Genomic DNA, 15,445 nt, shown 5'->3' on the forward strand with positions numbered 1-15,445 from the left:
TATTAACACATCTATTAAAATAGTATAGACCTAATGTCTCTGTCTTGAAACTGGAATACTTAGCCAATTCAGCCGCTCATCAGCCACAATTTTTGACTGAAACGAATTCTTGAATTTTCAAGAATTGGTGGCTGATGAGCCATTTATCCATCCAAACCCATTGTTCTTTACCTCCTAGATATGCGCAAACCCAATTATCAACCCAGATATCTCGAACCCTGACAGCCCTACCCCCTCTCCTAACCGGTGCATAGCCTTGACAGTTACTTTCAGATCTCCTCACTTATCCCAAAGAGGGTTAACAATCTTCCCCATTCGTATACATCTCAGTACAATAGCGGCATATCACCAACAAGAGAACATCTTTAGCTCATTCTGGATTTATCTGAGGAAGGGAACATAGCACTCGAAAGCTAGTCTCAAATGTATTGTTAGTCCAGTAAAAAAGTATCATCTCCAACCTCTGGGGCAAATTTTTAAAAAGTACTTTTGTTCGCGCATCCACGCATATCTTTTAAAATCCGGGATCGGTGCACGCAAAGCTGCGCAAAATCGGCAGCCTGCGCGCGCCGAGCCGCGCAGCCTGCCTCCATTCCCTCCGAGGCTGCTCCGAAATCGGAATGGCCTCGGAGGGAACTTTCTTTCTGGCGCCCCCCACCTTCCCTTTCCTTCCCTTAACTAACCCGCCCCCTGGCCCTAACTAATTCCTCCCCCCCCTACCTTTATTGCAAAAGTTATGCCTGCCCGCAGGGAGAGCTTGGGGCAGGTTTTTGGTGGCTACGCACGTATCCCTTTGAAAATCTGCCCCTATTTGTTCACCTTTATTTCAGCATATTTTTCTGCCTTAAATGCGATACACTACTCAGATTCAGCATTTGCTAAAGAAGCAGATGTTTTAACTTTTCATGGAATTGCATCATAATAAAGCATATGTTAGGAGGGAGGAAAAGGAAACACTGACATTTTTTGACACCAAAAACCGATCTAATTAGCACAAGTTTGAAACTTGTAAGTAGTGTTACTATGTTGTTCTTCATTGACTCTTAGGCATAAGAACATGAGTCTCTCTCTCCTGAAGAGGGAGAGTCAGCAGCTTCAAGTGCATGATAAATATTGTTATTATAATACAACAAAAACTGAAATTATTCATCTATCGTTTATCCCTCATTCCGCCTGCAGCCTCCCTTCACATTTAGATCTTGATGGTACTTTGTTGCCTATTACATCCAAGGCTCGTAATCTCAGTGTCATAATCGATTCTAGTCTCTCTATGACCCATCATGTTTCCTTAATTGTAAAAAAATTCCTTCTTTAAGCTTCATATGTTGAAACGACTACTCCCTTTAGTACACCTGGAGAATTTCAGAACCATTTTACAATTTCTAATCTTCAGTAGCCTCGACTACTGCAATGCTCTGTTATTTGGTCTACACGATAATGAATCCACCTGCTACAACTAATTCAGAATGCTGCAGCTCGCATTTTAACAGGCAAATCACGTAGAGACAACATTCCCCCTGTTCTTTACTCTTTACATTGGCTACCGGTTGAATTCAGGTTAAAATTCAAAATACTCACTACAATTCATAATCTTCTTTATGATGACTCATCGACCTGTCTCAGCTCTCAACTTTTTATATACAAACCTAACAGAAGTTTACGTTTGGCTAAAAAAAAAATCTCTTACAACTACCCACCTTTAAAATTGCCCGCCTTGACATTACTAGAAGACATGCATTCTTAGTTGCGGGCTCCCAACCCTGGAACTCTGTTCCAGATAACTTGAGACACCTTGACAATATGAAAGAGTTTAAGAGAATTTAAAAACTTTTCTTTTTAAATGTACTTTCAATCCCAACTATGTGGCTTATCCACCTCTCCCCTCACCTAGCCTACTTCCTCTGTTACCCCTCCTACCTGATCTGTTTATTTTGTCTATGGTATGTATGTTTTTTATTGTAAACCGCTTTGATTATGTTCATGTATAAAAATAGTATAAAAATAGTTTTAAATAAATAAATACATAAATAATTGTAATTTTAAAGTCATTCCATAGGAGGCAGAATATTTCAAGTGAAATTGTGTGTACATGAACAATTTAATAAACATCTTATTTTCTTTCATTGTGTTTAATATGTTTTTAGTCCAACTGCATATCATTTCTTCTAGTGTGTATATGGACACTGGTCTTCAATACAAAATAATCAGTTTAAAGTTATGTGGGTTTTCTAAGCCTGCTGTGTCAGCATTTCAGCATTCGCCTTTACCAAGATATTACAGGGATATTACTGTGAGACTATGAGATACCCTACTGTCATATGGGTTAATGAAAAGTATAACGATGTTACTTTTACCCTTCTGATTTGCAGAAAATATTTTCTTGTTTGTAAGGGATCCCCTCAAAGATCTGTACTGTAAAAAAAAAAAAAAAAGCTTTTGGTTATAATGCAAGGAATTTATTTTTTGCCAAGAAATCAAATAATTTGACCGTTTTTTCTTTTCAGGAGTTGCTGCTCTGGATGCCACTGTTTCTGGGAAGATCGGTTTGCGGGCAATGGTGTACTACTTCAGCACCACTTTGATGGCTGTGGCCCTAGGTATGTGCTCAGATGTAAGCAATTATCTACTGGGTTCATTACCTTTAATTAGCTGTTTAATGGGCTTCTATTTTCACAGGCTCTAGGAGCCTTACCAAAATGAAAACACTTGTATCATAGGAAAAGTAGATCATACTGCAGGAAGTAGAACAGTGAGACTGTGCAAGTGTAAACCAAGAAAAAAAGATGAAACACACAAGTTTAGAGAGAAAAAAAGCAGCAGAAAAAAGGAAAAAACAATCCAGGAAGCATTTCAAGTTCTGTTCAGTCTGACAGTTCATTGTCATGGATTTATAGTTCCCAGAAACCCTTGAGGCCTCCATGGCTTGGTTATCCACTTCTCAGTATGTGTTATCCTCTGTACTTAGTGATAACTTCTTTTTGGCTGATGATTGTCTTTTTTTATTCATTTGTACTATAACTGTTGATGTTTTTAACTAATTGTGTATGTTTTATTTTGGGCAATGGTGTGTGTGGTATAGAAGTAAATAAATAAGAACATAAGATTTACCATACTGGGTCAGACCAAAGGTCCATCAAACCCAGTATTATCCAAGGACAAACAGGATGGCAGTCCTCACAACATGGGTGACATCAATGAATAGAGCCCAACATGGAAAACTTATGTCAAAGTTTCTAGAAATTTGATTGAGCCTCATTGAGCATGCTTACACGTGCAATATACCATGTGTCCAAGTAGGGTCCCCTCAGTCTCTTCCTTTCTGCGGAGCCTCACGTCTCCCAGTCGGGTTGAGCCTCAACTTTGGGCACAATTTTTCTGTGCTGTTCTCAAAGTGTTTTTATTTCTGTGGTCCTCACGCAGTTGATGTGGGGTTCCCCCCAGTTATTCCATTGGCATCCTATATAGGTTTTTCGGCATGTTTGGATATGTTTCTTTTCTTTGTCGATATCCCTGGAGCTGTGGTGCGCTCAGTGCCTGATAACCATAGACAGTCACCGCCATCAATTTCAATCTCGCATTCCTTTTGTTTCGCAACAACATGTCCACTTCGGGTATCAAGTGGTGCCCCAGATGTACGACAACCATGTCTATCATGGACTCCCATGATAGATGTGTCCTCTACTTTGGGGCATTGCACAACATCCAAGGTTGCAGCTAGTGCGCCAGGAAGACTCCAAAGTAACATAAAATCTGGCTTGACAAGATGGAGTGCCTCTTCAGGCCGGAGAAGACTGATCCATCGGCATTGAGGGACCTTGGAGCCGCATGGATGGATGCTGAGCCATCGACATCATCAGGGTCACCAATTCTGTTGAGGTCATTGGCTGAGAGGTATGTCGAAGACCAGCCATCATTGGGCTCCGTCAGGCTTAGGATATCTGGTCCATCGACTTCGACCTTGGCACAAGGGAAGGACTGAACTGAGCACTGATGGAAGCTGAGGAAGCATTGGCATCGGTCCTCATCGATGCACAGTGCCAAGCTCAGGGATGCACCAGCTTCGTCTGCGATGCCAGGGGTGTGCCATGGTCTCCATCGGTTCTGATGCCATCCACCAATCCTCCTCTCAGTTCCGAAGATCTGGTTAGAACTCCTGCATTCCACCCTGTTCTGGCATCAACGATGTTCAAGGAGGAATTGGAGAGGTGTGTGCAGCTGGCTGTGGAGAAGGCGATGAGTGGCCTTGGCATCTGAGCACTGAAAGCAGCACAGTCACTGCTCGAGCTGCTGCTGGAATCCTTGCACATGCTTATTGGCGTGTTACTACCCAGCCAGTGTTGGTTCCTGGGGCAGTATCGATGCCCTGCAGGGCACCAACGCCGCCACCACTCAATCTTGTCATCCCTGGTTCCTCAGAGGAAGAAGCCCCCCCCCGATAATGAAGGTGGCACTGAGACCTGGGCCAAACGACTAGTTCCACCAGTGCCTGCACTGCTGGTCAGGGGCTGCATGCCTAGGGCCCCATCACCAGTCAATGACAGCAGAGACGAGCTGATCCCTAGGGAGGATGGCTCCTCCATAGCTTCTGATGACGCTTCAAATGGTTTATCTTGGAACCATCTCCTCCAGATGCTCGAAGAAAGTCCAAGCCAAAGGATCTTTCCTTCACAGGTTTTGTTCGGTGATGGCGGATGCCATCCCATTTCAGTTGATGACTGAAGAGGATACCAGGCAGAAAATGCCAGATATCACCCAGTACGTGAAGCCTCCCAAGGAGATTATGGCACTCCCAGTACATGAGATCCTTGTGGAGTTACTGATGAGGAGTGGGAACAACTCCTCACAGTGCTTCCCGCGAATAGGAAGGCGGACGTGATTTATTTTGTCCAAAAGACTCTTAGACTTGACAAGCATCAGCTGCCCCATCAATCGATGGTCATTGAATCCCCTTTAAAGAAGGCCAAGCACACTCTGACCCTTTCCTTGACACCCCCGGGGAAGGATCAAAGAGTGATGGATGCTCTTAAGAGAAAGGTGTTCCAGAGCACTATGCTTATTGCTCGCATTGCAGCCTACCAGTTCTATATGAGCCAATTCATGTGGGTCATCCTGAAGCAGGTGCAGGACATGCTGTGCAACTGCCTCAGCAGCAGCAAGACGCAATCCAGTTGCTGGTGCATAAGGGACTGGACTGCAGGAAACACAGGGTCTGTTCAACTGAAGATGTTTTCGAGATGAGAATGAGGATCTCTGCAGCAGGAATCGGCGCTCGCATGCACCTCAGATTCAGACCTGAGGTGCAGGAGCAACTCACTGATGTGCCGTGTACAGGAGAAAATCTCTTCAGAGATAAAGAATACAGATAAAGAATACAGTGCCCCAAATCTGGGACCACCATGCAACCCTACAGCAGCTTTCCACTGGCACCCAGGATCCACCCTTATCTAGGAAGTCATCGAAGTTTGGGCCTAGGACATCCTTCTTCCGCCTGAAGAGGTACTACCCTCCTCCTTCTCATTCCAGCCTGCAAAACCAGGACTCTCGCGGCCATCCCAGGCAACAGAGAACCCCGAAACCCCAGCTGATGCCTCGGTCAACTCTAGGGATTAGTGTTATAATTGGCAGCTTGCAGGGTCTACAAGCCGCTACATTGACTCCAAAGCTGCCGGCACCTCCCATAGCAGCATGTGCCACCAATCTCCCCATGCTCAGCAGGATGCCGCCGGAACCACCATCTCCAGCCTCTGCTTAGGTGTGCACTGTGCTTGACTCTGCTTCATTTAAAGGGCTTGCAGCAGGAAATTACTGCAGCACCCCAGGATGATATTGCCTTCAGCTCTATAAAATGGCATAGGAAGCCTAAATACCTCACCTCAGCAACAGGTCCTCCTACCTAGTGTAGTGCATGTTGCTTTCCTTCCTGCCATACCGCGTTCCAGCCTTGCCTTGTCATCCCAGCCTGCCTTACCTCGTCCTGACAGCCTTATCTTGTCCTTCCAGGCTGCTTGTTCAGCCTCGCCTCATCCTTCCAGGCTGTCTTGCCTTATCCTTTTCTCCTCTACGGATTCACTACTGGAATTGACCTCTTGCCTGGACACCGATTACCCTAGATTGCCCCCTGCCACTGACTTCATGCCTGGATATCGACTTTGTTGCTTGCTGCCTGCCTTTTACTCTGGCCTGGCCCTGGGCTATCACCTACCCCATTCTCTGAAAGACTCTCCCTAAAACCTGCTGGCCCATGGAACCTAAGAGCTTAACCTGCGGGGAAAGAAGCTGGTAAAGTTGAAGCCCTACCCATTCTCCCACCAGAGAACATCCGCCAACTGATGCTTACACTCATATCAAGATCTTCCCAGATCACCGGAAGAAACTTAGATTTGTGGTAGGAAAACAGCGCTTCCAGTATCGCGTTCTGCCGTTTGGGCTAGTGTCAGCTCCATGTGTCTTTATGAAATGCCTAGTCATAGTGGCGGCGCACATTCACAGACTGGGAGTTCACGTTTTCCCATATCTGGACGATTGACTGGTCAACAGCATCTTTCGGGCGGGGGCCGACAAGTGCATGAGCTCGAACATCTGGGTGTTGGAGGCACTAAGGTTCGTTGTCAAGTACTCCAAGTCCCATCTCAGTCTATCACCTCAATTGGATTTCATTAGAGCCCTGCTAGACACAGCATAGGCCAAGGTCTTCCTGCCCTGGCAATGGGCCATCAACCTGATGGCCATTGTGACAGTGTTTCAACAGACCCAGTGGGCATCAGCTTGGCACATATTGAGGCTGTTAGGCCATATGGCTAGTGTTGCGTCAGTTGGTCTCAGACGGCTTCGCTCGACATGTCTCACCTCTATTTCAGCCTTTTCCACCAGCCTCGGGAGAATGGCGTCCATAGCTTCTCCTTGCCGCACCCTCTGGCTTTCCCAGAGCAGCTCTGGTGCGGCGTCCTGCCATGTTGACCTGAGCTCTCCTAGGGCGCGCATGCCTCACGTCTTGTAGCAGTGTTGGTGCGAACCTCGGGGGCGTCCCCCTCGAGTGACGTCACTGCTTCCGTATTCAAAAGGTTGCCCATTTGCTGACTCTCGCCGAGTTAGCATCAGATTGGATTCACTCCGGTCTGAAGCTGCTCTGCCGCTTCTACACTATTGGAAGCCACCTTCACCCTTTGGGGTTCTACTAACCTGGGTACCCGCTCCTTGGGGGCCCTTTGCTTATTTACAGGTGCCAATCCTAAATACAGGTACTCGCTCCTCGAGGGCCTGTGTGTCTATCCTAGTGCCTGCTAACAATTCTTCAACCTGCTGGAACACTACCTATCAGCTACAGAGAGTGAATACAACTTCTCCCAGTCTGTCCATCTACAGCTCCTCGCTGCTCATCTGCATTGGGCCCTACACCACCATTGTGGAACAGGTCTCCTCTGCTGAGGATTACAGACTGTTAATACCTATCCTCTCTCTACTGCTCATTGGAACTTTATCTACTCAGCTACCAGGGAGTGTGTTATAACATCTGCCAGTCTGTCTCTCCTACAGTGCCTTACTGGACATCTGCACCAGGTCCTTACACCACCGTTGTGGGACGGGTCTCCTACGCCAAGGATCACAGACTGTTGCTATCTAATCTACTCTCTACTGCCACCTCTGGTGGACCACACTAGCTGTATAATAAAAGATATTTTCTCTGTGTTTGTGCATCTGAGTCTAGCCGGTGCTTCAGTTCCCTACGGGGCTCCTCCCCATAGGAGATACCATCACTGTTGCCCCTGAGAATACACCAAATACCTCGATATCATAACAACTATGACAGTACCCATCACTCCCTTGGCACATATACACATATGCCAAAGGCCCAGTGAACCTTGAGGTTACAGTGCCGGCAAACCACTCAGGATCTCCAAGATCACATTCAAGTCACTCCATCTCTCTGGTACTTTTTGTCCTGGTGGCAGGAAATTTCAAATTTGGAAAGGAAGGTGTTTGTCCAAAATTCTCCCACCCACTCTGGAGCTCATATAGATGGACTCAGCACCCAGGGTCTATGGTCCACCCAGGAATGTCTCTGTCAAACTTTCCTGGAGCTCCAGGCGATCAGGTATGCCCTGTGGGCTTTCTGAGGTCTGCTGCCAACAAAATTGTTCTGATACAGGCAAACAACCGAGTGGCAATGTGATATGTCAACAAGCAAGGAGGTACGGGATCATATTTCCTGTGACAGGAAGCAGTCCAGATCTAGTGGTAGGCCCTTTCCCTCAGGATTGTGCTCAGAGCCATGTACTTGGCTGGAATGGAGAATGTCATTGCAGACAGACTGAGTCGTGCTTTCAGACACCATGATTGGTCTCTGGACCAAGGGATCACGAATCGGATCTTCCGCCTCTGAGAAAGCCCGGATGTGGATATCTTTGCAGCGCCTTGGAACAGGAAGGTTCCTCAGTTCTGCTCCCTGTACAAGACACGCAGCAAACCAGCCTCAGATGTCTTTGCCCACCATTGGGGGAGAGGGTCTCCTCTATGCATATCCTCCAACTCCACTGGTAGTGAAGACACTCTTGAAACTTCATGAGGACAAAGGAAGAATGATCATCATAACCCCTCATTGGCCAAGAGAGGTCTGGTTTGCAATCCTCACAGAAATGTCCATCTGGAAACCGATCAGGCTGTGGTCTTCCTCATATCTCATCATCCAGGATCAAGGCAGGTTATGACATCCCAACCTCCAGTCCCTGTCACTCTCAGCCTGAATGTTGAGAGGTTAATACTGCAACCACTTGATCTCTCATAAGATATGTCCTGAGTCCTAGTGGCATCCAGAAAGCCTTCCACCAGAAAATCCTTCAGACTGAAGTGGAGGAGGTTTTCCGTGTGGTGTGAGCAGAAGGCTCTAGGTTGTTTCTCCTGATCTACACACAAACTGCTTGACTATCCTATCAGAAGCTGACTTGAAGTCCACCTCCGTTAGAGCTCATCTAAGTGCAATTGGCGCATGCCACCATAGTATAGATGGTATGCCCATATCTGTACAGCCTGTAGTTGTACGTTTCATGCAGGGTCTGCTTCAGTTGAAGCCTCCCCCAAGGCCTTCTGCTGTGTCTTTGGACTTCAACGTGGTTTTAGCTCATCTGATGAAAACTATTTTTGAGCCACTGCACTCCTGTGACCTGAAGTACCTCACCTGGAAGGTCTTAGTGGCAGTCATTTCAGAATGCAGTGTCAGCTAGCTCCAGGCCGTAGTGACTTATCCACCTTACACTAAGTTTATTTATGACAGGATGGTCTAACGTATTCACCCTAAGTTCCTGCCTAAGGTTGTGTCAGACTTCGACCTTAACCAGTCCATTGTCCTGCCAACATTCTTTCCCAGGCCCCATTCGCACCAAAGTGAACAAGTCCTACATGGTTTGTACTGCAAAACAGCCTTAGCCTTCTATCTGGAGCGAACAGAAGCTAATAGACAGTCCACTCAAGTTTTTGTTTCTTTTGATAGGAATAAGTTGGGTATCACTATTGCTAAACAGACACTTTCTATTTCGCTAGTGGACTGCATCTCCTTCTGTTATAACCAGGAGGGACTGCATCCTGGGGGTCATATCAAAGCTCACACTGTTCAAGCCATGGCAATGACTGTGGCCCACTTGTGAGCAGTTTCCGTGGAGAAGATCTGCAGAGCTGCAATGTGGCATTCTCTCCACACATTCACATCTGTTGGGCGTGTGGATCCTTGAACCGGGACGAAACTTGGAACCACCACCGAGGGGCGGCTACCAGTGGACCTCGTCGCTGGGAGGTGGTACTGGTGGAGAAGACCCAGCTGGAGCTTCACCTATACCATCCCTCGTTCCCCTCAGGTTGAGCCCTTGGGTGCCGGGACCAGCAGGACCTAGGTGCAGGTCTTCTCACATTGAGGAGTCCAAAGAGAAGGTGAGGCAGCGTCAGGAGGTCCGGTCGAGGTAGGCAGAAGTCAGAAGATGCCGTGAGCAGACCAGGAGTCAGGGCAGGCAGCAAACAAGCAGCACGGTGAAACAAGCCAGAGGTCAGGACAGGCAGCGGACAAGCGAAGACGGGAAGCCAAGGCAGGGTCAGAACCAGGTAGTCAGTCCGAGGAGCACGGGAACAGAAGGGCGAGACCGGAAGGCAGGGAGGCAGGCAGGAACTCAGGATCAGGAACACAAGCAAGAACTCAGGGTAAGGAATACTGGTAGAAGCTCAGGATCAGGAATGCAGCAGCAACAACACTCAGAGCGAGTACGACCTGTTGCCAAGGCGAAATGCAGGAAGCTGAGCCGGCCTTAAATTGGAGAGAGTTGTGATGTCATTTTCGGGGGCCGGGCTGAGGTTTCCTGCTGCGGCCCCTTTAAGTAGAAGCGAGTGACGCGCGCTCGTGCCTATGGGAGCGCACGCTGGGAGAAAGTTGGCGGCGTCCTAAGCCACGTGGGCGAGACGCCTCCACAAGATTTAGGGCCAGGCTGTCCCGCGCTGTTGGAGGAGGAGCCTGGAACAGGTCCCTGCCAGCGCAGGTAAGGGGACCCGGTCGCGGGTTGCCGCATCCGGGATTCCCAAGAACATCACATTATTGTTAAGAGAGAGATGGCCGACACGAAATCAGATTTGGACAATCTGTCCTTCGGAACTTATATGAGGTATAGAACCCAACTCTGTTCCCGCCTAGGGCCCGTTGTTTTTGTTCAGGCTGCCCGCCCCCCGGTACCAACAGAACTTGTATGACGTATAGAACCCAACTCTGTTCCTGCCTAAGGCCTGTTGGTTTTTGTTCAGGCTGCCCCCCGCCCCCACCCGTTACCAACAAAACTAGTTGTTGTGCCTGTTGGCACTTATTTTGGTGGTCCCTTTCTATGTTGGGGACAGCCTGTAGCTAGGGATTCACTCATATGTGTAAGGACTTCCATTTTGCTTGTCCTTGGAGAAAGCAAAGTTGCTTACCTGTAACAGCTGTTCTCGGAGGACAGCAGACCCACCCGCTACCTCATGCAGTTGGGTTTCTACTTTATGGGGTTTTCTCCTATATTATTTTAGAGCGAAAGAGAGAAACTCTATATAAGGCCCCTTGTGAGAGGGACAATTGCAACTCTGGGTGGTTTTTTGGGGGACAGTGTTGCAAGCATCTACAGACTAATGTAACACTGCTCCCCCAAAACCCAACCTGAGTTGAAAATGCCCCTCTTACAGTGGGAGATATATAGAGTTTCAGATTCTCTCTCTTTCTCCCCCCCCCCCCCCCCCCCCCCGGTATTCAGTATCCCCTCTAGCCCAAACTTGCACCTTATCAGGACCAATGTAAAGGTATGCAGGTAACATGGCATATGTTGCCATGTTCAACCTTGCAAAATTTGGGGGTTACACATGTATATCTTGGCCCCACTCTGGAACACCCATTCCTCACCCCTTTTCGGCTTCCTTATTCTTGGCATGCGCACAGGTATATATGAGCTTACTTCCCAGCTTCTTAAAATTTGCATTGCTTGTGCATGGCCCACATATGCGTGTATGGGGCTGTTTTTTGCGTGAGCAACGCTTTTAAAATCTACATGTGAGGAGACACCAGGAGGGCGCATGCTGTATTGCATGTGTAAGCATGCTCGATGAGGCTCTGTCAGTTTTAGAAACTTTGACAGAAGTTTTCCGTGCCTGGCTCCATCCAATGATGTCACCTATGTGTGAAGACTGACATCCTTCTGTCCTCTGAGCACACTTGTTACAGGTAAGCAACTCTGGTTTCTGTTTCCAGCAGTGGCCAATCCAGGTGATAGGTACCTGGAAAGATCCGAAAGCGTAGATAGATTTCATGCTACTTATCCTAGAGATAAGCAGTGGATTTCTGCAACGTCACTTTAATTATGCTTTATGCACTTTTCCTCCAGGAACTTGTCCAAATCTTTTTTAAACACTGCTATACTTCAGCTTTCATCACATTCTCTACCAACAAATTCCAAAGCTTAATTGTGCACTAAGTAAACAAATATTTTCTCTTCTTAGTTTTAAGTATAACAGTTAATATCTTCGTTGTATGTCTCCAGTCTTTGTACTTTTGAAAGAGTAAACAACGGATTCATATTTACTTGTTCCATGCCATTCATTATTTTACAGACATCTATCATATCTCCCCTCAGCTGTCTCTTCTCCAAATTGAAGAGTCTTGAACTCTTTAGCCTTTCCTCATAGGGGAAATGTTCCACCTCCTATATCGTTTTGATCGCCCTTCTTTGTACCTTTACTTATTCTGCTAAATCTTTGTTGAGCTGTGGTGACCAGGACTGCACACAGTATTCAAGATGAGGTCGCACCATGGAGCAATACAGAGGGATTATATTATTCTCTCGTTTATTCTTCATTCTTTTTTCCTAATAATTCCTAGTATTATATTTGCTTAAATAGCTGCTGCTGCTGCACACACTGAGCAGATGATTTCAGTGAATTATCAACGATGATACCTAGATTCTTTTCCTTATTGGTGACTCCTAATGTGGAACATTGCATTGTGCAGCAATAATTTAGGTTACTCTTCGCTAAGTGCATCACTTTGCATTTGTCCACATTAAATTTCATTTGCATGCCCAATCTTCCAGCTTTGCAAGCTTCTCTTGCAATTTTTCACAGTCCTCTTATGATTTAACAACTTTGAATAATTTTGTGTCATCGGCAAATTTGATCACCTCACTCGCTGTTCCCATTTCCAGGTTGTTTATAAATATTTTAAAAAGGAGTGGTCCCAGAACAGATTCCTGGGGCACTTCACGATTCACCTTTCTCCATTGAGAAAATTTACCATTTAGCCCTATTCTTAGTTTTCTCTCTTTTTTAACCAGTTTTCAATCCACAATAGGACATTGCTGCCTATCTCATGACTTTTCTAAGAAGTTTCTCATAAGGGAACTTTTATCAGATGCTTTCTGGAAATTCAGATACACTAAATCAACTGTCTCACCTTTATCCAAATGTTTATTTACACACTCAAAAAAATGTAGCAGACTGGTGAGGAAAGACTTCCTTTGGCTAAATCCATGTTGGCTTTGTCCCATTAATCCATCTAACTATGTGTTCAGTAATTTTGTTCTTTATTAAGGTTTCTAATATTTTGCCTGGCACAGACATCAGACTCACTGGTCAGTAGTTTCCTGGATCAGCCCTGGATCTCTTTTTAAAAATTGGCATTACATGGACAACCCTTTAGTCTTCAGGTACCAGAGATGATTTTATTGATAGTTTGCTGATCTGCTATTGGTAATCTGTAATTTCATGTTTCAGTTCTTTAAGCACTCTGGGATGTATACTATCTGGTCCAGGTGATTTGCTACTCTTTGGTTTGTCTACTTGCCCTATTACGTCTTCCAGGTACACAGATTTGTTTCAGTTCCTCTGAATTGACACCTTTCAATATAATTTCTGGCATGGGTATCTCTTTTTTATATCTTCCTCAGTGAAGACTGAAGTAAAGAATGCATTTAATATCTCTGCTATGGTCTTGACATCCCTAAGTGTTACGCTGTTTCTCACAGGACAAGCAGGATGGTTGTCCTCACAAATGGGTGACATCGAGGATGGAGCCCACCACGGAAAACTTCTGTCAAAGTTTAAACAGAACTTTGACTGGCCCCTACTGGGCATGCCCAGCAAGGCACTGACCCTGCAGCCAGCAGGGGTCTCCCTTCAGTCTTCTTTTTTCCGCGCAGCAGTTGCCACGCGGTGAAAGGAGCTCTCTAACCACGTTCCTGACAGGAATTTGGAAGTTAATTTCCTAAGAAAATTTGCCCCTCAGGGGTCTCCCTTCGACAAATTTTTAGTCATCTTACGGAACCCGGTAAGTTTTTTGCCTTTTTCCATCGACTACCGTCGAATTTGGCCCTTGAGGCCTGTTGGCACTTACCGATCCCCAGCCTAAATTTTGGCTTCAGGCCATGGCAACGGGGTTCCGCCGTTGTCCGGATTGTACCCGGACTATGTCCATCACAGACCCCCACAGGGTTTGTGTGATGTGTTTGGGTAGTGAGCATGATGTCCTGACTTGCACCAAATGTGCCTTAATGACACCCAAGGGTCGCAAAGCCAGGATGGAGAAGATGGGGCTCCTCTTCCATGCACCCACCCCAACGCCATCGATAGCATCGACGTCATCGGAACCGGCACCGTCGAAGTTGTACCATCATCGTCAACCCTCCGGTGACCGCCCGCCATCGATCGCTTCTCGGCCGTCGACTCCCGTCCCTTCCCCGGATGGGCGAGGGGATCGGAAGGAAAAGCACCGCTATCGACGGCACAAATCTCGGCCTGTCGAGGATCCACAGCCATCGACCTCTGCTCAAGCCGAGCCACCGACAAAGAAGCCACGAACAGACCGGACACCCTCCACGTCTCGTTCGCAGGCATCGAGGAAACCCTCACCCTCCCGGGGTGCGGGGGCCGTGATCCCACCGGTTACGGTGGTCCCTCCGGCCCTGCCTCAGCCTCCCTCTCCCGTCGAGCCGGGTATGGTTACCCCTGGTCTCCGGGCAGAACTGGACCGGCTGGTCCAGGAGGCCATCGAGAAAGCGATGAAGAAATTGCAACCTCCATCGGCACCGTCTCCGGCACCGGTTCCAGTGCCGCCCCCGGCACCGACACCGGCTTCGCCACCGAGGAGGGAACCGACCACCGAGCCGTTTATACAAGCGCTAGCACCGCTACTGAGCCGCATGGAGGCGCTCATGACGGCCCTTCCATCGGTGATTCCAGTGCCATCGACAACACCACCGTCTCCGACTGGATTTTCATCGGCAGGAGAAACACCGTTCCGGATTCCCCCTTCCGGGGTGGTTCCATCGGTGCCTTCTGGTATATCTCCACCGATATATCCTTCGGTTCCATCCATTCCACGCCAGGCACCGATTCCATCGACAGCACCGAAGCCATCGATGCCATTTCTGGTTCCACCTACGGCACCGATTCCACCTCGGTTTCCATCGATGCCTTTAGAGCCTCAGCCAGGTCCATCAGGGTTACAAACCCCACTTGATCCCTACGATACCTGGGGTGATGATGATGATACATCTTCTGACACGGATTTGCCTTCGCCTCCATCTCCTACAGAGAGTAGAAAAAGATCTCCTCCTGAGGATCTATCTTTCATTAATTTTGTGAAAGAGATGTCAGAAGTTGTACCTTTTCAACTACAATCTGAAGCTGATGACAGACACCAGATGATGGAACTCCTTCAATTTCTGGATGCTCCAAAAATCATCGCTTCCATCCCTATACACCAGGTGTTTTTGGATCTGCTCAAGAAAAACTGGGAATCTCCTTCATCAGTGTCCCCAGTTAACAAAAAAGCTGACTCCACCTACCTTGTCCAGTCAGCACCAGGTTTCCAAAAACCTCAACTGGATCATCGCTCTGTTGTGGTTGAGTCCGCGCAGAAGAAGGCCAAGCGTCTTAAGCCACACTCTTCTACTCCACC

General features: G+C 47.3%; 1 protein-coding gene across 4 annotated transcripts in view; it reads left to right on the top strand.

Annotated features, from left to right (window-relative positions):
* The window catches only part of SLC1A1 (solute carrier family 1 member 1), an 805,722-nt gene that overhangs the window by 246,216 nt on the left and 544,061 nt on the right, over nt 1-15,445 (top strand). For all 4 annotated transcript variants that reach the window (XM_029613486.1, XM_029613471.1, XM_029613480.1 and 1 more), the window contains exon 3: nt 2,505-2,597. In XM_029613486.1, the coding sequence (XP_029469346.1) occupies nt 2,505-2,597 (93 nt within the window). The remainder of the gene's footprint in view (nt 1-2,504; nt 2,598-15,445) is intronic.

The sequence above is a fragment of the Rhinatrema bivittatum genome, chromosome 1 (assembly GCF_901001135.1).
Source record: "Rhinatrema bivittatum chromosome 1, aRhiBiv1.1, whole genome shotgun sequence".
NCBI lineage: Eukaryota > Metazoa > Chordata > Amphibia > Gymnophiona > Rhinatrematidae > Rhinatrema > Rhinatrema bivittatum.